The sequence below is a fragment of the Protomyctophum parallelum genome, assembly GCF_964188405.1.
Source record: "Protomyctophum parallelum genome assembly, chromosome: 14".
NCBI lineage: Eukaryota > Metazoa > Chordata > Actinopteri > Myctophiformes > Myctophidae > Protomyctophum > Protomyctophum parallelum.
Window position 1 is genome coordinate 15,810,813 of NC_139709.1, and position 26,717 is coordinate 15,837,529.

At 41.1% G+C, this 26,717-nt stretch overlaps 1 protein-coding gene across 2 annotated transcripts in view; it reads left to right on the forward strand.

Moving 5' to 3' along the window:
- Positions 1-26,717, forward strand: part of cc2d1b (coiled-coil and C2 domain containing 1B) — a 29,174-nt gene extending 2,457 nt beyond the window's left edge. For both annotated transcript variants that reach the window (XM_083782522.1, XM_083782523.1), the window contains exons 3-26: positions 217-361; positions 3,064-3,167; positions 3,703-3,807; positions 5,546-5,674; positions 7,156-7,504; positions 8,231-8,349; positions 12,041-12,119; positions 14,250-14,300; positions 14,873-15,027; positions 15,359-15,431; positions 15,708-15,847; positions 16,387-16,510; positions 16,984-17,156; positions 17,623-17,748; positions 17,854-17,912; positions 18,272-18,388; positions 19,573-19,646; positions 19,804-19,862; positions 19,970-20,021; positions 20,449-20,548; positions 22,294-22,384; positions 22,642-22,764; positions 23,627-23,676; positions 23,794-26,717. In XM_083782522.1, the coding sequence (XP_083638648.1) occupies positions 217-361; positions 3,064-3,167; positions 3,703-3,807; positions 5,546-5,674; positions 7,156-7,504; positions 8,231-8,349; positions 12,041-12,119; positions 14,250-14,300; positions 14,873-15,027; positions 15,359-15,431; positions 15,708-15,847; positions 16,387-16,510; positions 16,984-17,156; positions 17,623-17,748; positions 17,854-17,912; positions 18,272-18,388; positions 19,573-19,646; positions 19,804-19,862; positions 19,970-20,021; positions 20,449-20,548; positions 22,294-22,384; positions 22,642-22,764; positions 23,627-23,638 (2,559 nt within the window). In that variant the 3' untranslated portion in view covers positions 23,639-23,676; positions 23,794-26,717. The remainder of the gene's footprint in view (positions 1-216; positions 362-3,063; positions 3,168-3,702; positions 3,808-5,545; positions 5,675-7,155; positions 7,505-8,230; positions 8,350-12,040; positions 12,120-14,249; positions 14,301-14,872; positions 15,028-15,358; positions 15,432-15,707; positions 15,848-16,386; positions 16,511-16,983; positions 17,157-17,622; positions 17,749-17,853; positions 17,913-18,271; positions 18,389-19,572; positions 19,647-19,803; positions 19,863-19,969; positions 20,022-20,448; positions 20,549-22,293; positions 22,385-22,641; positions 22,765-23,626; positions 23,677-23,793) is intronic.

Consider the following 26,717-nt stretch of genomic DNA (forward strand, 5'->3'; position numbering starts at 1 on the left):
ACTTTGACTTTGACTCAGAGCAGCAGTCGTACCCAGACAGCAGCAGAGAGCTTTAGGACTCTGAGCAGCAGTCGTACCAGCAGTGGTGAGCGCACCTCATGGCGTGCTCTGCTTGCGCACAAGTAGGCCATGTGTGCATGGCACAAGTTGGCATCTCGAGAGAGTGCATTTCTAGTTATTATTATTGTTGTTATTGTTCTGACTTCCTCGTTCCAGATGGGTCTGTTTTTAGACTTCAACCCAGAGGAGATGGCGATGGCTATGGAGGAGAACCTTGATGACCCTGACCTTGAGGCTGAACTGGCAGCTATCACAGGGAGCACGGCTTCTGCCGGGGGGAGAGCCAAGCCCAAGGGCAGGAGTGAGTCATTTCATTTGGTTAACTCAGTGGGAGATATATTCCTTAACCTTGCATCAAGATCAAAGCGTAGGCCAATGAAAGAAGAACAGCTGACTTTATTTAGGCTGTAGCATACTGTACATACTCCAAATGAAGACAAACGTGTTTCTGCAGTTCTTCAGTTGCATCTCCAAAATTTCCATACCAGCTGAACATTGCGGCAGAGACACAAAGTGAACATGGTGTGCTATTGACAAAAAGGAAAAAGACCAAACGGCACTCTTGTTGCAATATGTAAAATACTTTATAAAATTAGCTAATGCATGACAAGATAATAATAAAATGCACCTACGTGTTTTGACACATAGCCATTGTTAGGCTGTTAAAACATGAGTCAAGGCTTATAGGAAATGGCACCATAGACTCATTAACTTACAACATTGAGCGGGTGACCTGATAATGAGGCAACAATAACAACCCACACACATATTAGACACAGTGAATGCTATAAAATAGCCAATATAAAAAACACCATGAATAGACAAACTAACCTTATTCCACATGCAAGTTAAAATAAACCATATTTGAGGCCCCTAACCCGAGGCTCATAACAGGTGGCTAGAAATGGAGATATTTACGCCCTCATCAGAAACAAATTTCACCAACAATAAGTGAATCACAATTATTGAAAAAGCACAGCGTTCAACACATACAAAATCAAAGCATTACTTGTGAAAACATGGACTCAAAACAGCTGAAATCTACCCCTTGGTAGAAAGAAAGGGAAAAATAGATTTTTCATTTCATTTCAACCTTTATTTAGTTCTCGGATAACACACTGAGGGCTGGGACCCTCTTTTTCAGTGGTGCCGAGATTACAACACATCAACAATGTACAGTTACAATGTAACATAACATAAAACAAGAAAACAACAAGATCCCAAACCTTTTCCCGTTGTAAGAGGCATGAGGGACCACCTCAAAAACCAGACAGCTAAGCATTCAAGAATGCAAAGTAGTATTATATAGTTAAGTGAGTATTACATAGGCTAGGCTATTATATCACTGTCCAGATATTTGACTTCTCGCTGAAACCCTATACAGTAATGGCTAGCTACTGTACCATGAAATATGAACTTTTCAAGATGTTAAATGGTGTCCTGAGATTAGATGCCCCAGAGTGATGCAATTACATTTTCAAATGTGCAAAATGTTCTCCCGGGGGAGTATACCCACTGACCACTGGGCTGTGGGCCCCCCAACAAACCACAAGTCCCCCCTTAGTCTAAAATAAATCCTGCGGGATACACTGTAGGATATTGTTTCATTTCTGAAATTTGCCAGCACCGTACAGTACCATGGACAGTTTTCAAGAAAGGTTGTCTTTAGGAGGTTAGGAGGTACAATCCTTAGAGTATATATTATGAATAGAGAAGGCACCCAGAGGAAACCCTGAGGCGAAATGGACATAGTGGCCGAACTTGTCATTGCAGCTCGAGCCAGCGCTGCTCCGTTGACTATCATTGCGCACGTTCATGTGATTGAGGCCATGACACGTGAACGAATGTTTCATACGTGAACGCGCACAAACGGCACAATAATAGTCAACGGCAGCGCGTTCATGTGTTTGAGGCAAATCCATCCCAGAATGCACTCTGTTCCTACCAGGAAGGAGGAGTGAAATCGCCTCATGCGCTTTTGAGCAACTTAATGCAAGTGGATGGAAGGAGAACTCGGGTGTCTTCTCTATTCATATATACTCTATGGTACAATCCTCTATAATCCCCCTCTGAGGGATTACAAACACAACCAGATGGAAATAAATTAATTGAGAGAGACGGCACACACTTTGTCCACTGTGTCTGTTGCCAGAAACGATGAAATCTCAGAGACAAATTATATTTAAAGCACGTCAGAGGTTGATGTAAACAAGTGGTGGAGATCCGTGGTGAAATCACAGTTCCACCACTGTGTATACAGTGGGGCGGGGTCTAACATTCAGGACTCTGAGCGAAGCCACAGCGAGACCATCATAAAACATCTTTATCCCCGGAGGATTTGTTAGTTTCAGCGAGTCCTGCTGTGAAGCAGAAAAAAGTCCAGTTCGTTTGGAGTATGCTTGCTGCAGCCTTAACTCATTTTCTATCCTGATGTTCCCGGCTACTGATGATGGGTGATTTGAATTAGCTGCATCATTTCTTATTAAAAAATGATTACTCTTGTTGAGTATGATGATGATGAGGACTAAACCTTCTGATAATAAAAATAGGATTATGATGCTACTTGTGATATAAATCTTACAATCTATATTATTATAGGTTATTATTATTATTATATAATAAGAGGAATAGCCAGGGGAGGGTTTACTGAGCCTTTAGTTCTCATTTTCAGCAAAGCCGTGCTAAGCATTCCACCGGTTTGTGTTCCGTCTGCGCTGTCTTGCTTGAGGGCACCTTGTTGTTGTTGAGACAGAAGAAGAGTGATATTAGTTTACATCTCAAGGATCAGATGCATCCAGTCTGTGGACTTCAACTGGCTCCCTTCCTGACACATGCCTCCTACGGATGGCCTGATATTTAACGCTAACTTCAAGTCTTCGCAAAGAGCAGGCTTAATTGCAGCTGGTCCTAATCATAACCGTATACAGATCTTTTTACGTGTATGTATTTATGTCAATAAAAAGCTCAAACAATCAATCATTAAATGCTATGTTTGTGTTTTAGCCCCCTTGCCAATGGAAGATATTGCAAGAATGGCCGACGAGTGCATGAGAGACTTTGATGATGAGGAGGAAGATGAAAACTTGGAAGACGATGAAGATTTACTGGTTAGTACCAAACATCTAAATGTCTGAAATGCATGTAGGCTGTGTCCACCAGGGCATTCCTTCCCAAGCTGAAAATGCAAGGCTCTTCATTAAAACTTCCAGCGGGAGTGCTTGAGGTCGCTTTAGAGGTGGAGCGACTTTTCACCTGAGAGACTGGTTGTCAGGCTAACCGAACCAACCGTCTCATAGCAGAAGTAAACATGTTGCCGTTGTACTTGCTCTGGATGGAGAGAAGCCTTGTACAGAGAGGACCTGCCGCTCTAGCCTTGTTTTTCTCCCTTTGTTGCACGTTCAGTCCCCTACCAAGGAGCACGTTCACTACACCTTTTTCTTCCAAGCACCTAGCCCCTTTTACCTTCTTTTCTAAAATGTGACGGTGATGAGCACACATTTCTACCCAAAGTCTGTTTAATGCTGTTGCCATTTGCAGCAGTTTAGAAAATGACAAAATTAAAGCAGCCCCTTAAAGAATATGAGTAGTTGTTTTGGCTGACATGGGCGCTTGGTGGTTGAGTAGCAGTGTTTTCTCTTTCAGGCGGAGCTCCAGGAAGTAGTGGGTGATGAAGAAGCCCAGGATGCTCCAGCAGAAGATGCTACTCCTGTAACAGAAACGCTTGAATCCCCAGCAGCACCACAGCAGGTATGTCTCCAACAGAAAGGCTTGAATCCCACCCAGCACCACAGCAGGTATGTCTCCAACAGAAAGGCTTGAATCCCACCCAGCACCACAGCAGGTATGTCTCCAACAGAAACGCTTGAATCCCACCCAGCACCACAGCAGGTATGTCTCCAATAGAAACGCTTGAATCCCACCCAGAGCTCCGCAGGTGAATCTGGCGGCAACTCCTGTTACGTGTATAGTTTGTTGTTATTAGGAATGTAAACGAAGACACGCCACCGGAAGAGGAGGGCTGAACGAGAGTGAAAGGGGCCGATATTTGGTCTACACAGGGACAGGGAATTGGGCCCAGAGGCTAATTCAAAGGGGGAAAAAATATTTATTCAGCCTTTTTTGCCGATGGGTTCCCAGATTTGTCTGGCACTAGTCGCTAGGGTTGTGTACTGGCAAGAAACTGGTGTTACGATACAAATCAAGGTAACAAGGGTTACAACGGTTGCGATACTGTAATCAGAGTGTATATATACCGGTGTATATATATACTGTATGTGTGTGTGTGTGTGTGTGTGTGTATATATATATCTATATATAATGGTATAAAGAACACACCACCATAGGCCTAAAATCAGAGTAAATTACCGTATTTTTCACTCTTAAAGGGACACTTCACCCTTTTTGCAAAAAAATATATGTTAATGACGTTTAGAAGCTTTAGAACACTTTTCTGGGGGGCTTTATGTATGTAATATGTGGTTTTAGATATTTTAGATTGTAGCAGTGAGCCTGTTGTCTCTGATGTCATGGACACTGGGCTCACTTCCTTCCTGGACTACATGTTGTCTCAGTAAGACAGCTCTCCCCCTATACGCAAGGAGGAGCAGTGCACCAAAGAATTATGGAAATTGTAGTCCAGGAAGGTAGTGAGACCAGTGTCCATGACATCAGAGACAACAGGCTCACTGCTACAATCTAAAATAACTAAAACCACATATTACACACATAAATACCCCCAGGAAAGTGATCTAAAGCTTCTAAATGTCATTAACATATATTTTTTTGCAAAAAGGGTGAAGTGTCCCTTTAAGCAATCAGAGCATTTGTATTCATCACAGTCCATGATATAACATCTAACATCACAGTAATACCTTTTGTGCAATCAAAGCAAAGGAATTCACTTTTGCCCATTATCAGAAAAAATAAGTTTTACGAAGTTCTTGAGAAGCAATACAGTATCACTGTATTTTTTAGATTTTAGATTGTGATTAAATCGTGATGCAAACAGCACATTAACACACAGAGGGCACATTAAAAAATAAAGGATCTTTGTAAAGAATTGATATTTTTTTTTGTTATTAGTTATTTGCTACTGTATTGAATAGAGCATAAGAGAAAGAAAATACTGGATTTGTGTAAGAAAAATAATTTGGTAATTTGTCTGATTCGAATCCTTTCGTGAGTTGATGCCTAAGTATCACAAAACATATTGTGATACATTTGTACAGTATGTATCTTTTCTTGCAACTCTTAGTCGCTTACAGTGGCACATACTGTAGGTACATTGCTCTGTTCAATACCGTTACTCTATCAATATTGTTACTGCTAAATCACAATCTTAGCCTTTTCAAAAGCCTGCAAAGTAGGTCGTCGAGGCTAGGTCAAGTGCTTTGGCAAGTGCTAAGGTGGCTAAGGTGTAATTCATCTGAAAGCTTTTTGAATAAAGATGTTGGTACTTCCTGACATATTGCTGTTGTCTCTCCAGTCGTCCTCCACACCAGGCAGTCTGCAGCACACCCTGGAGGAGAGGATAGGCATGTACAAGGCTGCCATGCAGAGCGCCAAGGCCTCCGGAGAGGCCTCTAAAGCCAGGAGATACGACCGAGGCCTGAAGGTAGGTGGCTGGCAGTAATAATAAACAATTATTGGATGGATAGATGACACGCATTACCTTTAACCCATTTAGGCCTGACGTCGAAATAAGAAAAACTTTCGCTCCGAAATAATAGATACCTATTCAAAGATTTGTCGCATTTTTACGATTTCTAAATAGCTTAAGTATAACAGAATGCTTGAAACACCAAAAGGGGTTCCCGCCCAAAATGGGTTAATCGGATTATTGCAATTGGATTACAGTAATCTGATTGCTGAAGTAACAATATAACTATGCTTCTACAGTAATTATAATCCAGTAGTGACTGGATGAAATGGTATTATTGGATAAAGTAAGCACTCTGATTACGATTTCCGTTAGGTTTGCTGCTTATTACTGTACATGTGCAGTGCATGTTCTGAAAATATTTTTTATTATATATTTTGCCCGTTATTTAATTAGTGATTTATAAATGTAGATGATATAAATTATATAAAAGTATCTTGTCTCATCATGTGCTATATATTTTGTTGTCAAAAAAAATCTAAAAGTAATCAAAGTTACTGATTTATTTGTTGGACCAATCTAATGCAATTGATTGTTACTGGTTCACTGATAGACAGTATTATAAACTGGATTGAAAATGTCCCAAATCGAATCTCCACTAAGGTTGGAGCCACTTGGCAGCCATGACCCAATACAGACTGAAGACTAACTGACCGAGTTAGAATGACATCAGGATGCCCTGAACGCCATAAACGCCTACTCAAGCCCGACATCATAGACTCTATCTATGGGCATGACTGATATCGGGGGCTCAAGTAAGGATCAGAAGCGTTCCATCAGCGATACCCAGAGCGTTAACTACCTCTAAGACCCAAGGCATCAAGACAGATTCCACAGAGCAACATCAGCAATACTAGACTAGACATACGACCCCAGGTAGTAACTAGAAATGCACTCTGTCGAGGTGCCAACTTGAGCCTTGCACACAATTAGGCCATACATGGCTACTATTACTTTAGACCTGTTATTGACCTTATACCAACCAACGTACCTTAGTTACGTCACCATCAACGGCCAAAGGGACCACCATTTATTTCCTAGTTGCACACCACATCAGTGGATCCTTAAGTAATTTACACTGTGCAACCTCCTTTTGAGGGGCGCTATCCCCTCCAACGTCTGGCTTTCAGAAATGACGTCATGTGGCAGCCAAGTCTATGGACTTTTAATGTTTGACTTTAAGCATGCTCTCTAAAAAACAGGACCCCACTCGTGACGTCATGTGGCAGTCATGTCTAGAGACTTTTAATGTTTGCTTTTAGCAGTGACGTCATGTGGCAACCCCTCACTTCATTTTTTTCCTTCTACACAAAAATATCTATATAGAAAATAGCGAATCTACAAGTGAAATATTGTGCCGAATCCCCCCCCCCCCCAAGAATAGGGACACTAGGGTTCATGTGGTTAATGCATTATGACTCTCTGTCTCCCCTCAGACTCTAGAAACCATGTTAACCGCAGCAAAGAAAGGGAGAAGCGTGAACGAGGCAGAGATTCCACCACCGGTCGCCACCGGAGCACCCAGCGCTCCCTCTCGGCCCGCTGTCCCCCCGCGGCCCGCTCCCCCGTTGCCCACTGAAGCCACATCTGACCCAGAGCCTCCAGAGCAACAGGAGGCGCCGGTGGAGACAGAGACTACAGATGACGTACCAGAGATAGTCGAACCGAACAGTGAAGAGGAGCAGACGTCCTCTGCATCCCAGCTTCCTGTCAGCAGCCTTCCATCTCCTGTGGAACAGGAAGAGGAACCTATGAGCCAGTCCCACAACAGCCAGGCGGAGGAGGGTCAGTTTGAGCTGGGAACAGCCTAGGAAATCCACTTTGCCGTTAACTCATGGTCACTCACAATTTAGGCTTTTAGCAGATAATGATAATAATTTCATCACACTTTTCTAGATACTCAATGATGCTTTTCAAAAACAAACAACTTTATTAAAATAAACTAAAACGGGGAAAAACAAAAAAAACATATATGACTAAAACTGTTAAAAGTATGATGGTAAAAATCTATTATACGATATAACTGTGCATTAACGCATAACAGGCTCTTATTGTCTGCATCTGATATTCTAATATAAATTTTGTTTCCTTGTTTTTGTTTTTTTCAACATACGGATGTGGATATGCACCCACAAAAGAATGAGTTCTTTCTTGTGGTGCTTGTTTAAGAAGGCCTCCTTTTTAACCACGTTCAACTTGGTGTCCGTGTTATGGGCATGTCATTATAGGCGACAGTTAGCCTGTAAACCAGACAAATCTGCCAGAGCGAAATCATTAACTCTTAGTGATTAGTCTGGCCATGCCAGGCTAGGCGAAAATAGATTATCTACAAGCTCACAAAATGTTGCATCGTGACGCATTGTGAGCTTGTATCCCGGCAAGCTCACCGCGCAACACTATCGTACGTCCTAGTATAAAATTGGACTTAAGTGGTTAATGAGTGTCATTCCGGATATGCAGTGAAGCCAGGCTCTCAATGCTGTTGCTTGTTTGTCCGGTGAATCCACACAGTGGGCGAGAGGACTAGGGCAATGCTCCTGGAGAGGCAGAGAGAATACAAGATGGCAGCTCTGAGTGCCAAGAAGCAAGGAGAGGCGGAGAAAGCCAAGCTTTATTTAAGGACTAGTAAGGTAAGAGGATCACTCATAAGGGGGTTTCAGGGTTGAACCAAATGGACCCTTAGGGCAGTGTTTCCCAACCTTTTTTGTCCCAGGGTTCACTTTTCATAGCCTAAGAATCTCGGGGCACACCTAGATATACGGTGTGTATATAATATATATATATATATATATATATATATATATATATATATATATATTCTTTTTAAATATTGTGAGTTTGTAGAACTGTTCACAGTGTTGCCACGTCTAGTCATTATAAGCTACTTGTTTATCTGTAAGTTTCTTAAAATATTGGTGGTCCTTGACATGAAAATGTTTGAGAACCACTGCTCTAAAACAACATTGGACAATGATGTTTGACAGTCAGCATTATAGTTGCTTATTGTCTCCACCAGGCCGAAGGCATGTGGGGAGAGTATGTTTTGCACTCCGTCCGTCCGCGTGTCCGTCCGTCCGTTTGTGTGTCCGTGTGTGTGTCCGTGTGTGTGTCCGTGAACAGCTAATCTCGGCCACCGTTAACCCGGTCGATGCCATATTTTGCACACACACTCCCTGGATGCCAACGATGAACCTCTGCCCCAAACTTTCCAGAACGGCCTGTTATAGCGCCACCAGGAGGCCGCTTTGTGCAAAACAAGTTTTTGCACAGTACACCTACAGATTTTGTCCAAACATCACGCAAATTGGTACACAGTCTCTCTAGAGCCATTCAACGAAACGGGTCTTTCAGATTTATCAGACTCCATCCTGATTGGTTAAGATTGGCTTCCAAAGTTCACAGGAGTGCTCAGTTTCAAACAAAATGCTGCAAATCATGAACACATCGCGTGATTTCCGTGAAATTGTGCACCCACATTCCCACTAGGCCGAGGACGAAATGCCACATGAACAATTTCAACTCAGCCTCAAGGTGGCGCTATAACTGGCCGAAAAGTGTTTTTACCTCTAACTGCACGGATCTGTGGATAACCTGGTGGAGACCTGTGCCCGGAAGGGCACTTTTTCTAGTTCTAGATTTATTTTCTGACTTTTTCGGATTTTCTGACTTGATCTGGCCCGTTAACATTTTCATAGACCTGGTTGCTTGTTTCCCTCTCAGTCACGAAATGTAGCAACCCTGGTCAAAGCGGCGTTGTGGTTCCGTGGTTGTGATGCATGTATGATAATTTAGCTTAGCACACAACAGCTAGGATGTTTAACAGTATTTTGCGCAATTTATGTCCCAGAATGTATGGATATGGACTTATGGTTCCATCGCTGCCTCTTTCTTTAGTAGAAGTAGAAATTGAACGTGTTGCTGACTGTTTACCGTCCCTCTCACAGACTACACAGAGTGCACTGTTTCCGTGCAGTCGCAGTGCTCCGCATGGACCGCCTCCTCTCTCTCTCTCACACACACACACACACGATAAGAGTCTCGCGTTAACGCAGCACATTAACGCCGATAACGGCCCAGCATTAATATACACACCGTATACGATATATCTAGGTGTGCCCCGAGACTTTTAGGCTATGAAAAGTGTTTATTTCGGTCAAATCAGGCGGCACACCTGGACATATCAAACGGCACACTAAAGTCCCGCGGAGCACAGGTTGGAAAACACTGCCTTAGGGGGTCTGTAACTCAGAGAGTATACAAATGGAACCAAATGGACCCTTAGGAGGTCTGTAACTCAGAGAGTATACAAATGGAACCAAATGGACCCTTAGGGGGTCTGTAACTCAGAGAGTATACAAATGGAACCAAATGGGCCCTTATTGTTCATTTGGTTCCACTTGTACATTCTCTGAGAGTGTAGAATGAAGAATCAGTAACTGTAGGAGACTATAATTAAGCGTAGAACACCAGCGGGAGGTGCAGTGTATAACATTGACAATGAATACAATTATGATCTATTCTTCCTGTGCCACAATTGTTTAATATGTCTCTTATTTCATATTGTGACTTAATTAAGATATGCATTTTGATTGATTTTGAAGAGTTGGGTGGCCGCATGGTCTAAAGATGTAAAACACCACAGAGGCCAGTGTTCGGTGCCTTCGCTCGAACAATCACAATTGTAGGTAAGAAGTCAGCGAGGTATCAGTGGGTCCATGTTGTTTACTAGCGTCCCTAAGACTACTGGATGATCTTTTCAGTGGAGATGGGAACTGGGGATGATAGTGTGAAGTGAACCACCTCCTCACTATAGATGAAAAGAATCATGTGCCTGGATTCAAGTTCTCAGTTGCCATGATTGACTTCAGTCATTAGGATTCCATATGATCTAATCCAGCATGTCTTTTATGACAGCAATGTCTCAACACCGAGAATAGCCGATCTTCAGAACACATCGCAGCATGACGTGTTGTGTTATTAGTTATTTTAAGATTAAAGCGTATTTGAAGTGGTCAAACTAGCATGTTCAGAAGCATCTTCCATAAAACATGAATGACCTCAGAAATATCATGAAAGAAAGAAAAAATCTAACTGATTGGCTGTATGTAGAACAGCAGCAACTTTGGTTTGGAATGATATTACCCAAACATTATTGTTACATTTCCAGTCATTAGCTTCATTCCATATCAGGGGCGGCATGTGGTTCTCTCTATTGTGCATACTCCCCTGGACACCCCGTAAGAATTTGCAGCGACAGGGACCACAGAATTGGCAATAATAATAATAAAAATAATAAAGCTTTATTTGTATAGCAACTTTTAAGAACCAGTCACAAAGTGCTTTAACAGAAAAACATATATATAGACATAGCAAGGAGGCAATGATTCCATTTGACTGAAAATAATAGTTTAACAGCAGTAACATTATATTATTTGATTAAATACAGTATTGCTAAGTATAAGCTATGTGTGTCCTATTATGTCATAGTACTTCACAATTCACAACTACCGGTATATAATACTAATATAGTAGTTATGATTTTATGCTATATTGATTTATTTAATACATAGGACCACAATGGAAACCAGTTCCCAGGACAAGGTTCAAGGTTATTTATTAGTGTCCCCGAAGGGCAATTGTTTTTACAGCAGGTCATAAGGCTTGAAACACATATAACATACATCAATCAAACCAAACGTATTGCTGCTGGTCGCAAGCATGTGCTGCGCCCGGCCTACTTGCATCTTCAGAAGAAAAATAAAGAGGTGGGGGGGTGAGGGGGGGGAAGAAGACATCACATCACATTACAATTATCATTGTATAGTGCAGGCACGGAATGTACAGCCAGGGAGGGAGAGAGAAAAATAATGCGACCGCAAGCAGAGCCTGTTTTGTGTTAGCCTTTTAGCCTTAATGTCTGACTGTACCACATGCTGTTTACATACTAATAATCAATATAATAATCAATCAAAAACTATAATCTTAAATTGTATCAAAAGACAAAGAAGTACAAATGACTTAATTCCATAAAGTTACATTGATTAGGCTAGACTCATACAAGCTAAATGTATAGAGAATGAAGCTTAATTTTCTACTGTAAGTGGAAGCAGACTTTGTATCTGTCTCTGAGTAGGGCAAATATGTGACTTGTCTCAGGAATGCAACATCAGACAACCTGATGTTTGAGTCAGTGTCACTGTCTCTCGGTGAAACCCTCTTGACTGCTGCACTATTCTCCCAACTCTTCAAAACATTCCGTCAATGTAGGCAGACGACAAAGACCAGTATTATGCATGGCATTCTGTCTGTTCCCTGTCACAGAGGTTTGACGCAGTCATCCAGGCATTGGAACAGGGACAGCGGATCGACTTGAGCGGCCTGCCTCCCTCCCCGACACTGGGTAAGAATGAAAGCGCACTAATGTTTGGTTTACTATCACTCTAACGCACAGGAGTAAACAAAGAGATGACAGGAGGACACATTGCAGAAGACCAATGAAACCATGTCGGCACGAGTTGTAGATAGATACCTATATTATCCTGCAGGGATAATAAAGTTATCTATCTACAACTCATTGTGAAAATACAAAGGAGGTAATTCTTGGCCATAATGCTAGATTAGGCTATATCCAGTACATGTGTGCTATTCCCACGGTGAAACCCCCAAAACCACTGCCCGTTAGGGTCACGTTGTTATAACCTATTGCACCATCCACCACGACTTGCCACCTTGAATGGTGTGCTCATCGACGTGTGAGGCCTGCTTGTGATTTTTAAAAGTTGAGTGAATCAAAACGAGAGCTCTTTACTTCCAAAAGAAGTGGAGTCCGTACACAGTAAAATCAAGAGTGATAATTATGAGTATTTTTACACATTTAACACTTCAGATTTTGAGCCATGTTAGCTTTTGCTGTGATACAAAAATAAATACACACATTTCACTGTCTATTGTAATTCTAGTTTTCTCTTATGCTACCTTTAAGTCTCTAAATTCTGTTCTTAATTATTGGAACATATATTTCTATAGACAAATCCAGGAACGGGTCTCATGGTCGCAGCTTACGTAATTATATATTTAAATTTTATTTCCTTTAGAGGATAGCCCCTTGAGATGTATCATCTCGTTTTGGAGGGGGTCCTCGGGCACAACACAATGAATACAGTACATAGACAAAACAATACATTAAACATGTCGACACAGAACAATACACTTACAACATCACCAAAACATAGATGCTCTCCGAACCACTCAAACACTACATCAAGACCAGAAGCAACTGCACTTAAACACCTAACAAAATACTAATAGTGATAATAATGAAAAAATAAAGATGAAGATAAAGCTAAAAATAATAATCAAGCATTAAAGTACACACCTCTCTCCAAAAATCTAAAACAAGTACAAATGGGTTTCAGGTCTACAAGCAAAGAAGCCTTGAAAATATTAAATGATGTAATTGATCTCAAAGAGACAGACAAGTTGTTCCAGTCTGATGAAGCTTTAAAATGAAAAGCATATTTCCTGTAGGCGGACTCGATGTAGCTGCGACTGATGTTAGTCTGCCTCAAACATTACTCTTTTACCTGCTTTTTACTAACACTAAGAACCAGAACCTGTGTAGTTTATGGCTGCTCCAACAGTAGTGGCAAAAAAGAAAGAAACGGTATGTCAAAATATCCACCGCGGTGGCTGAGACCAGAGCCATAGAGTAAGAGACAAAGCAATGAAAGATACATAACGTCAGTCTTACCCAATACCCAATCTTTCTGTTTCATGAACACAAGGCTGCTGTACTATACCTCATACTTTAAATGCTTAGTATGAGGTATAAAATACAGCAGCCTTGTGTTCTGTTGTAGATTAAATAATCTTCCAAAGATGAAGGAATGACGAAGTTCTTCAGGGTGAAGTATTGAGAACTTATTAAGAAGATTCAGCAGAGAAATAATATACAGAGAGTGAGGAACAGGCCTCCTTGCCTGTTCCAGCAGCCCCTCCGGGCGCAAGCCTCCTCAACCCCATTCTCAGACAGTCCTTATAGTCATGTAATGTCCAAAATTCCCATTACAGTTCATAAAACAGAAAGATTGGGTATTGGGTAAGACTGACGTTATGTATCTTTCAGGACCTTTGACTGCATCGTCTCAACCATTACTCAATGGCTCTGGTCTCAGCCACCGCGGTGGATATTTTGACATTCCGTTTTTTTATTTTTTTATGATGCCACTACTGTTGGAGCAGCCATAAACTACACAGGTTCATCTCGATGTTCTGGGCATCTTTGTAATGTTAGTGTTAGTAAAAAGCAGGTAAAAGAGTAACGTTTGAGGCAGACTAACATCAGTCACTCTGCCGTTCACTATAGTAGAAGAGGTGCGCCTGGTGAGGGTTTAAACCCCGCAGCTACGTCGAGTCCGCCTACAGGAAATACGTAAGCTGCGACCATGAGACCCGTTCCTGGATTCGTCTATAATATGAAACAACAAAGTTGACTACATGTCATACTGTGCTATGTTCTTCTGCCCTCTAGGGGACACACAGAGTTCTGCCTCGGTGATGGAACCTGCTGCAACACAGCCAGGTGACTACAAAATACTACAGTAGTGTGGATACGTACAGTATATCATGTTTGTGTGGGTTTAAATCTTTTTTTGGTTGGTTAACCTGGAATTGACCTCCGCTATGGGTTCCTCTTGCAGAGTAAGACATTGCTAGTTTATGGCATTTACACATTTTGGTCAAGAAGATAATCACCACAAATCAATTCCAATATTTATATATATATATATATATATATATATATATATTTTTTTTTTTTTCTTTAATGAATTTTGACTCACAGACACAGTAATTATGAATAATGTCTTAAATTCACGGTTGAGATATTAACCAGGGGTAATAGATGTTGAGGAACAAAATATGAAACTCTCAGAGGCTTGTGTTAATTACAGACATTATTTTCTGCATAAATTGAAAATCCATCAGGCAGAAAGGCTGATTGTAAATCTGGGAGAGGACCACTGCATTATTACTCACTTCCAGCTTTTAGTTGTAACACTATTAATATGTTTACATAATATATTTCCAGATATACAGCATAGTGGAGATGTAATGGTGTGTATTTGTATACTGTAATGTTTCTACGTCTCTCAGTCCCTTCTCTACCCGCTGCTACATCGGTCCCTGCTCCTCCCAGCGATGTTCTGGAGGCCCTTGAACAGAGGAGAGCTAAGTATGTGGAGGCGTCTGCCCAGGCCAAGGCCAGTGGAGATGAGCGCAAGGCCCGCATGCATGACCGTATTGCCAAGGTAAAGCCTTATTTATCATACCCACATTAACCTTGACATCCCTATTTTGGACAAATGTTCTTATTTATTTTCTTATTATAAATAAAGTGTTTGAAAATAGCTTTTAGATTTTAGATACGCTATTTATTTTATCCGTCATAGGACAAAGTTATTTAGAGCTTACGTAAGTGGTTATCTTCTTCATTATGTGGCATTGAAAACATTGTTCTGTAATTAAATAAACGATGTAAGCTTCTAACATTGTATCTCTGGCCTGGTATTATTTGTTAATCATATACATACATAATAAGTAGCAGTGGTAGAGTAACCTTTCCTTCTCGCTTTATGACAGCAATACCAGAGTGCTATCCGATCCCACAAAGCAGGGAAATCGGTCAACTTCACAGATCTCCCTGTCCCTCCAGGTAAGATTCTCTAGTGTTGTGTCTGTGTACATACAACGAACCAGCATATATTTTCAGTAACATTTTTCATGATGTAAGCTATGTTGTGCACATGTATGTGAATTGGTTGATTGACTGAAAACTTTATTATTCAGAAATGTAAACGGCATGTGGTACAGTAAGACATTAAAGCTAAAAGGATAACACAAATATATCCATGGTGGTCCTATGTATTAAATTAATCAACATAGTATACAAAATGAACACCATAATGCATGCATGTCTGTGTTCTACAAGGCTTTCCACCAATCCCGGGCCAGGAGGAGGCGGGAGCGGAGCAGGGATTCGCCGCTGTGCTAGAGGCAGCCAATCAGCTTGCCAACACCGACGCTACAGAGGTTGGAGATGAGGACGAAGAAGAGGAGAAAGAAGAGGAGGTGAGCTTCTGTTTTCAACTGTATAAACCAGCGCCTCACAATCCAAGGCTCTGAGCCATGCATACGATTCTATGGCTTAACAACGTTTGGGTTAGCCTTAGCCAACATGCACAGCCTAATTTGTCCAGCCATAGCTGAATGGGTAAAGAGGCCGCCTGGGAAACAGAAGGTCCCAAGTTCCCTATGTGTCGAGGAGGTGTCCATGAGCAATGTACTTAATGAGCAGCCATCAGTTGAGTGAAGCAGTAACTGAGGATGAATATGGTCTACAAAGCCATGTTGTTGTAGCTGTCCAGTCATGTAGTTGAGACAGTACAGTAACCCGCTGGAGGGGTAATAATGACCAGATGAATAACACATCTCCTGATTACACAATTCCCAGGCAATGGCTGTAACTATGGGAAACAAGACAAGGTTCTTCTTTCAAAATGACCACTCAATGAAAATAATGTTACATCGCCCTATATGTGTGGCAATCACTTACAAATAGGAACCATGCTTAAAGTGTTAAAAAGGCCTTCTGCCTTGTCCTCTTGTAGTCTAAGCCTCCTGTTCCAGACAAGCCAAAGAAGCCCATGTTAGCAGTGCCTCCCACAACAAGCGTCCAGAAGAGGACCACCTCTCCTTCCCCCGACAGAACCAGGGAGGGACTGTCACCCACAGGTCAGTCCCCAGTGCAAGCTTGGAAAACTGCCATTGCAACCAGCCTGGCGGTAGCCCAAGAAAAAAAACATTGTGGCAATTGTACGTTCTGCAAACCACAGATACGTTCAATGTTGAAGTTTTTGAACCAAATATGTGCTGTATATCAAAGCACTATGTGAAATAGATTACCATATAACTGATTCCCATGCTATCGATAAGCTAATGGGACGCCACTAAGTCATCAGCGTGGCCATTACTCAAGCCCACCTGCTGACACTGCACCTGCCTTGTGACATTGAGAGTGGTTTGATTCTTCGTTTGCAGAAACGTACGATCAATGCCAAACGTTTTTCTATGGTGATTATGGTTGTTAAATGAAAAAAATAAAATAACGGTTTCCTAAATGTACTTGTGTCTTGGGGGACATGTTTTCGTGTGTTATGACACAACAGGTCCATTTTTCACCCCGTTAACCCCTTCCATCCCTACAGCCATTCAGCAGGTAGAGTTCCTGGAGGGCCGTAGGAAGCAGTACATGAAGGCCGCCCTGCAGGCCAAACAGAAGAACGACATGGACCAAGCCAAGCAGTTCCTCCGCACGGCCAAGGGCTTCGAACCCATGATAGAAGCAGCACGCAGCGGTAAAGCAGTCGACATCAGTAAGGTGAGAAGAACACCCCTGTAGTAGGTATTTTTCAGTGCCAACTCCTTAATCATTTTTTATTTAGCTGATTATTATTGAATTGTTTTCTGCTGCTTATTATGTTTTGCTGATGACTATTGAAATGTTTCCTGTTGCTTCTTATCCTGTTGTTCGTAGTCTGTATGTCATGATGTTTAAAGCACTTTGTAATAAAAAGTTTTTATTTTTATTATTATTATTATAAAGGATACAGAAAACGTAACATTTTAAACTAAGTATTTCACTGAGCATTTTTATAATTCACAAGCTTAAAAACGGAAACTTAGGGGTTAAAATACAAGGAGACAACAATAGTAAACACTAAACGGTAAGGTAAAATACAAGATCAAGGAAAGCATGAAAGCGATGTCTTTGCTTTCAAACCATGCAACAGTTACGATGAGCCACATGAATTGCAACCCCTTCTTAACGCTGATTTGCATCGTAGGTGCCGTCTCCCCCTGGTGATGAAGATGAAGAGTTTGTGTTGGTGCACCACAGTGAAGTGCAGCTCTCTGAGAAGTCAGAGGAGGTCTACACTCAATTGACCGAGATACTCAAAGAGCAGCAGGAGGTAAACCCACCGTGAGGACTTAGAGCTGACCACCAACTCCGGGAGCAGTAGATGAATGCAGTGTCATAATAAAAGATGTCCTTTTTTTTCATGTCTGTCTTTTAGAAATGTTTGACTATCTCCAAGCAATTCACACACCTGGGTAACATCGCAGAAACAACAAAGTAAGACCCTCAAACCTTCCGTTTGTAATATTACATATTTCATAATATTAACAATATCCGGTATGTTATGTACTGTAAATAATAACGTAATGACCCAAGACGATGATAGTATGCAGCTGAATGATATCTTAATGAAGACATTTCGTGTGTGTGTGTGTGTGTGTGTGTGTGTGTGTGTGTGTGTGTGTGTGTGTGTGTGTGTGTGTGTGTGTGTGTGTGTGTGTGTGTGTGTGTGTGTGTGTGTGTGTGTGTGTGTGTGTGTGTGTGTGTGTGTGTGTGTGTGTGTGTGTGTGTGTGTGTGTGTGTGCGTGCGTGCGTGCGTGCGTGCGTGCGTGCGTGCGTGCGTGCGTGCGTGTCAGGTTTGAAAAGCTGGCAGAGCGCTGTAAGAAAAGCATAGATATTCTCAGACTGTCCCAAGCCAGAGGTCTGGATCCGCCTACACACCACTTTGAGGAGAGGACGTATAACACTGTCAGGTTGGTTCTTGTCCGCCTTAACTCACAACCCACCAAGGACGTGTTTTTTTTTTCTTTTTCTATTCATTCAGAAAGAGATCGCTCTATACCAGTGGTTCCCAAACTTTTTCATGTCAAGGACCCCCAAAATGATACTCATTATTTGAAATGATATGCCAGGGACCCCCATAACTTCCATAAGAGAAGATTTTTACGGCTCTAGCAGTGATCAACCTGCTACGGAGCCCCATTCAATGGCATTTCTATCTCTGGGACCCCCAATTTAGATTGTAAAATCAATGTTAATGTAACTCTGAGAGTGTACAAACGGGTCCATTTGGTTCCATTTGTGCACTCTCAGAGTTACAGACCCATAAGGGTCCATTTGGTTCCTAACTATCATTTAGCTGGGGACCCCTGGAACTCCCTCAAAGACCCCTGAGGGTCCCCAGACCCCACTTTGGGAACCTCTGCTCTATACTACCGGCCAACAGCGTCTCCGTTGGTAGAAGATCAACCGGAAATGGTCGGTCCGTCATTGAAAGCGTTCCCCTTCGTCCACTTGCATGTTGACTGAAATCTTAAAGGTTTTATGACATTCATTTTCATTTATTTTTCTTTTTCTTTTTTCTTTTAGGTTTTATGACCTCAATTACACCCAAAAAACCTGAACTTTGAACATTCAGTGGATTTTCTGTGGTCTGAAGTTTTCTTTGGGGTTTGGAAGCCTTTTAGCTACAATGAAAACAGGCAACACAGTGAAAACAGTGACATCTGCTGGCAAATCCCATTGACATAATGATTTGCGGGGTCTTACATCACTTACTGCCGGCAAATCAGAGCACCTGTTTGAGCCAGAAAACCCCAGATCACAGAAAATCTACTGAATGTTAAAAGTTCATGTTTTTTGGGTGCAATTGAGATTAGAAAACCTAAAAAAAATAAGAACAATTCCAAAACCTTTTTTTTAATGTCACAATCCCTTTAAAACCCTTATATCTCAGATTCATTTCCCAGATTGCGTTTCTGATCAAAACGTCACGGCTCATATGAAAACCGACGCTGGTCGCGATTACGAAACTCATGCCTCGGGTGGTCCATTAGTCCATGAGAGAATCCTTTAATTAACTTGTAGATCTGCTATTTTCAAAAGCTTTTTTATACATCTTTATATGTCTGACTGTCTTACTTTTTTTGTCCCCCAGAATCTTCCCAGACCTGAGCAGCACTGAGATGGTGGTGATGATAGTGAGAGGGATGAATCTACCTGCTCCCAGTGGTAATGCACACGTTCTGATCTGTGTAATGCCTGAGTTATGCTCCGTTGCGCACCATGTTGTGCACCATAGATCAGTTGCTCTCAAACCTTTTTATTTATTGATATACCTGTGCGAAATAAGTAAGTATAACTCTGGCTTTACTCTGTCTGTACCCAGGTATCCAACCAAATGACCTGGATGCATACGTCAAGTTTGAGTTCCCCTACCCCAGTACGGTGAGTGAGTCAACACAAGTGGTTCATTCCAGAAAGCCTTTATAAAAGCCAAAAAAGATGTTTAACCGATTATTTTCAACTCTTATTTTGTGTCTATAAACCACCAGGAGCAATCACAGAAGCATAAAACAGCTGTTATCAAGAACACCAACTCGCCAGGTAACATAGGGCACTTTCTTGATGTTTGTCTTCATGCATTGTGGGATTTTATTTATTATTTCCCCCCCAGAAAGGTACATTAGGGTTGCAAAACTTGCAACTACTGATTTTTTAAATATATATAATTGTTTGAATTGAGTAGAGAGAAGCCTATATCAGTGAACATATGGGGGAAACATTTGGAGAATGGTGTTTGTATACATGTCATGCTGTAAAATGACTGCATTTAGCATTATGTGCCATTTACTTTTTTCCATGTTATCATTAGTCAGGCAGGAAATTGACTGGTGGTGATAAAAGCATGAAATTTGGCACAGACGATCTTCATCAACCTTGTGCCACACAGAATTCCAAAATACAACTATCGTATTAAAAACTAGTGCTGTCGAATCCCACAGCTTCTTATTGCTGTTTTTCTCTGAACTAGAATACAACCAGAGCTTCAGCTTGTCTATCAACCGCAACCACCGAGGCTTCAGGAGAGTGGTGCAGAACAAAGGCCTCAAACTGGAGGTGCTGCATAAAGGGTGAGTAATGAGCCCTTCCTTCACACTGAACACGCTGTGCACTGTGCTCCCCACCACTGCACTGCGCTGGCAGGCACTTTACCTTTGTGCCACCCGAGCGGCCATGAAATATGAAGTATGAAAATTATACCTTTGTACCTCATCATTAATTTAATTAAGAAACATCAATTTGTCTGTTAAGCTATTGATGGAACCATTATGGTTCCATCAATAGCTTAACAGACAAATTTAATGGTTCAACCATATAACAAACCATATAACAAACATACGCTACACATATTGGGCCTCATTCATGAAATCCTTCTTACATTTCTGCTGCAGTCTATGTACGTAATATGATGCTGGAATGCAGGACAATGGAACTCTTTCTTTCCGCTATGCATTTTGGGTCAGAAGTTTATTAATCACCATGGGGAAAATGCATCCTTTACATTAACATATCCTAACTATTCTATCTGCTGTCCTCCATTGGGAATGGACACAGTTATCAAGGCTGCATCTTCATCAGATGGTAAGACTATGAATTGTCTTTGTGTGGCGTTCATGTGATCACCAATTGGCATAAATGCTATTAGAGATTAATAGCATAACTACCACAGCCACGGGTGGATATTGTGGCTGCAGTCTGCTGCTGTCCTGCAAAATGAAGAAATATTGTAACAATTTGCCAAACTACGGCTACTCTGGCAAACACGCTGAGACGTAATTATGTTCAGGTCGGAATGCTTCAATAAGTCAAAATCATTTTGAATTTGCATCATGTCTATAAGTTATGCATCGTTTACAAAAAAAGAGCAATAGATTGTTGAGCATGCCTTTTCTTTATATTTTTGAGGCGTGCTAGCCCCTCCTATGGCCAGCTTTCTGGGTTTGTGTAAACACAAACATTGGCTTGTGATTGCAGGGCTTAAAGTTCTCTGGACTGATTTCAGTCTGATTTCAGTCCTGAGGATTTCATAGGGGTCATTTAATGAGATCACTGCAGATTTGCACAAAATCATTTTCAGTCTTGGGATTTTTTGGGGCTTTAAGCCCTGTGATTGGCTGATCACCCCATTTGATTGGCTGAGCAAAGTACATATTTAATAAAAGGGAGAGCGGAAAAGTGAGGACACAAATTATGATTGGCCAGAATGTGATGTATGATAAGAGCGTCCCTCACTTCACACAGGTGTGATTTCTGTTATTTATTTGACAATGTTTGAGTTAGTCACAGAAACATTTAGTTTGAGGTTTGCTTGATTTTGCATAAGGCATTCGAAACACCTTCACACATGTTTCCTCCAGACATAGCTGCGTGTCTCTGAGCAGAGGTTTTTGGGTTACCAAGTTCGAACAATTAAGCTAAGAAGAAGAATGATTAATCAGACTATGTTCGTGTAAATGCTCACAGAAGTGCTTTTAAATCAAATATGATGTTAAGCTCGTAAGAAAGTGCTCCAGTAGAACTAAAAGACAAGTCATTTTATGCTTTGTTGTGTGCAGGTGTCCAAGCAAATAGCCACGACACGTTGTGAGCTTGTAGATCTGATATTATCGGTACACTGAGTATAAATAGGGCATTTCAACGCCATCACGGCCTGCCAAAATCAACAGGTCCCAAGAGCTCTAAACTGGAGCTCTATTATTTAGTGAGACAGTGACTGTGTGACATACTGTACCAGTCTAGGGGTGTGGCGTGTGACAGTGACTGTGTGTGTGTGTGTGTGTGTGTGTGTGTGTGTGTGTGTGTGTGTGTGCACCAGGGGCTTCTTGCGGAGTGACAAGCCTGTGGGGACGGTCCACGTGAAGCTGGACAAACTGGAGACACAGAGCGAAGTCAGGGAGATCGTGGAGGTGAGTGGTACTTTTGTACTGTAATAATCCAACAAGGACTGTTTCTCTGAGAGTTTTATTGAAGAGTTGATAGGAAGAACTATTTAAGTCCATACTAATTATCCATAATTAGTAAATTATGGATAAGGGGTCAGGACAGATGGGACTTTTAGGGGAGGAGTCAGAATATATTATGGACTTGAATGATTCTTCGTTCGTTCAATTTTACAGTGTAAAGAATGGGGGGGTCTGTGGCTATGACTTGTTCCCCCTCCCAGGTAATGGATGGTCGCAAGGCCACGGGGGGTCGTGTTGAAGTTAGGGTCCGCCTCAGGGAGCCTCTGAGTGGACAGGACCTCCAGACCGTCACGGAGCGCTGGCTAGTGCTTGACCACTCCCAGGTAAGAAAGAAGACAATTACTAATTGCCATTTATGATTTAACTCAGTCCACGACAAAGATTCACAATGCCCCGACTTTCAACTACAAATTCTTAAAAAAGTGGGTTAGCAACTTGACAGACCACACCAAGCACAACGATTGCCGTCAATAATTCAATAATTAGCCCAGTATGTGATTAACAGCCAACGGGCTGCCCCTAAATTGGACAGTGACAGACACATCAAGTCTGGGAACAGAGATATTTTAGCATTAACAACCATGACACTTCAATCAGTTATATTGTATATGTATGTTGTATAAGAGTATGAAACAAACAACTGTCCGTACCTTTCCTTCCTCCCATTTGCTCGATCTATTTTTCTATAGATTTTTCTCACACTGTGTGGCAGGGTAAATCAATGTCAAATGATTCAGTTCCCTCGTTACTGGCTGCCTATTTGACCCTAAATGCACACTGTTTAAAATTGGCCCTCAGCCCATGTCGGCCTGCTATCCAACACAACGGCAAAGTAGTTACTAGCTATTGTTATTCAACAAATGGCAAATTAAAGCCTACCCTGGAAGCATTTCCTCCTGGCTTTTTGGGCTCTAAAATCAGTAATTATATACATCAAGACCAGTGTCTAGAAGGTCATTTTCAAGTGACATTAAAGTCAAATAGTTCCGTTTCTCCTGGTGCATTATATGGGTAATTCAGACTGCTGTAATTTTTCTCCTCGACATTAATTTTATTTTATTTTTCATATGACTGTGTAGTGTGTAAAAAACTGGAGTTAGGAGGTTTCCTCTCGACAGCAACGAAAATTATGTGTATGGATTTGGAAGCACATTTCTAAGTTCTTATTATGTTTTGTTATTCCAGGTTCTTCTTTAGATGCTGCTGCAAGTAGAAAAGTGAACATTTATAAACAGGTACAGAAGTGAAATAAAAATCTCTTCCCCACCCACCTCCCCACTTTGAAGGATTTTTTAAAAGAAGTGTTGAAATGTCAAACTACAAGTTTAATGGTCCAACCCTTTATATTCCAGATGAAAGGCGCTCAATGAAAAACCCTCAGAGGAGGACGACACTGGACGGAAGCAGGGATTCGAATGAAGAAACGTTCTGAGGTTAGGGATGTCTTAAAACCTTTGCACACTTTTTTTGAAAGACATCAGTCCACAAGGAGGCGACATGGAGCCATTCTACTGGAGGACCAACTGTGCTAGTGTGCCCAACAGAATTGCCCAAAACATTGCCCTGGTTGGTGTGTCACTATACCGTCACTGTTGGACAATGCTAGTGTGGCCTTCATGAGAAGGGCCTCTGTGTCAAGCTAGGCTGATCCTGCTGACTTGCTCAACATAGTTTATATCAAAGAATATATATATATATATCTCACCTGGGCATTCATTGTTGCCCGAGATGGATAATAGGGCAACAACGAATATGAGGGAGAGTAATTTGTTTATCACATACCCATAGCTTTATTTGTCCACAATCAAAGAGGAAAAAATAACATTTGATCAACACTTTTAATGAATACATTATCATTGCTGTCAGTGATGAACTCTCCTTGGCAAATATATTCCTGCTGGGATTCTCTGACAGTGTGGGGAGAGAGATGGCTCAGAACACAGATGTGCTGCTGGTGTCTTGCCTTTGTTGGTATGCAGCCATTCTGTGTACATTGAAGGTTGCTGTTAAACTCTAGTGTCTCCCTCTCAGTCATGCGTTCTACCAAACCTTCTGCAGCAACTGTGTTAGGCAGCCCGAAATCTATCCATGTTTGACATGGTATGTTCCTTCAGAAAGGAAATCCATCCATGTTTGACATGGTATGTTCCTTCAGAAAGGAAATCCATCCATGTTTGACATGGTAGGTTCCTTCAGAAAGGAGCTCGTTTGTTTTGACAGTTAAAACAGTGAGCATTAGGGGTGACAACCAAAATAGCATATCCACAAGCTCATAACACGTTGTGAACTTGTAGATCTGCTATTTTTTCCACTCAACACTGGCACACTTTTTGGCAAGGTGATTCTTCCATAACCCCTAAATAACTCCTAACTCTCTCCTTCACTCAAGGTAAATAAAGGCTGGGTATGTGATAAAATACGGCTCTGGATTCTAGATTTGCACCTATGCACTAATACCAAAGTAATCACTTTTGCTGTAATATCCTGCATATTTGAAATGCCTTTAGCTGCCGTACTTGTAACGGTTATAGTCATAATATATGGTTGAACGTGGGAGCTTCCAAATTGTTTTTCGACTTTGTTACTAGGTTTAACAACTTTATCTATTCCGAAAAGAAATCCACACAATGGATTTACTCGTCTTCAGTTGAAAAGAGAAGATGCTTTGGCAGACATGGCAATCCCAACAGTCTGTTTACACTGAGCTCTGGATAGCTATAAGCCAAGTTTTAATAATTGAAAAAAGGTACTTAATAAGATGTGTAATTGTATTCTAATTTAAGGTGTACCCCACTGTTTTGGCACCAAATCACTTTAATTAATTTTTCTTCTCACTCTTATGCTAAGCATCACCACTCATCAACGTTAGTGGTGACTTATCTTGTACATTATATCTTGTACATTGTTAAAACATATTAAATGACAGGTTTACACTGTATAGCCTATCAGAGTCACAAGACTATGAGCAGTTTGTTTGACCTTAGTTCACGTTGAAATATTTGTGGAAAATAAAACAATATAGAACGTTATGTTAAACATCTAAAAAAGTTCAATTTAAAGCCATAATTATGTTTTGAACCACTTAAGCCCTATTTAAAACCAATATACCTCCATGATGCAACATTGCTACTACAAGGTTGCTACTGTTACTTTAGGCTATTATTGTTTAGTTGTCACATTTTCGTGTTTTTCCCACGCTACTTTTCCGTTAACTTTCAAATAGTGGTTTGGAGAAAACGGTCCCCAAACCCAAAATCTAATGAGGTTTTATCCATCTACTGGTTTAAGTGCCAAACATACTGTAGCCCATGTTCTGATTTCCTGTGTTGATGGTTCGTTATACTTGTTTACAATGAGGAATGATGTCGGAGGGGAAATGACTCAGAATAAAATAAAATGCTACCATCAAAACAATTGCACCTCTTGGATAAAAGGACATTGCACGCCTCAAATAATGCCAAAGAACGTAACGGAAAACAGACTCTGAAACCTAAACTGTTCTTTGCCTTCATTATGTTACATTGTTATCACACAGTGGAGAGAGGACAGTGGGATGAGGAAACTCAACTCAGGTAGAGAACTTGATCACAGTAGTTAACCCACTGTTGCGAGTAAATGTCTCCTTTTTTCCATTTCCTACATTTAAAATATATATAATATTATCTCAAATGAAGTTTAAGTAGTAGTGAAAATGGCAGATCTATGCTTATAGATTGGCTATTTTCATTAGTTTGGGTCCCGGGCAAACATCTAATGTCTCTTTTGGATCTCGAGCTAAAACGTTTTGGACCACTGAGTTAACCCATAACCTGCTCTGACACTTAAACTCTGGTTTCATTTCATCAACAATTCAACACACATATCGCAGGGTTCCTACACATGTCCGAAAAAGTATAGTTTCCTACACATGTCTGAAAAAATATGGTGTGTTTGCGTGTGTGCTGTACAGTATGCTTGATTATTCAGGGCCTGAATGAAGGGAGTCAGAATGCTTGCACACTCCGGAACAGCAAAATAAAGAATAATCAGTTCTGATATACATTTGAGCGTATTTTATGTAATTGTAGAGCCTCTGTTAATTAATTTCACATATATGTTGTGGAGCTTGATTCATGGACATAGTTGAGTCATATTACTCTGGTGCAGTATGTTCGCATAAATCACAATGAACATGGATCGTCATCTGAGAAGTATGGATATTATACATAAAACGTAGAAAGTATAGGAACCCTGTAATCAGTTTCAGTAACATTTACCTCCAGAAGGTCCGTCTATT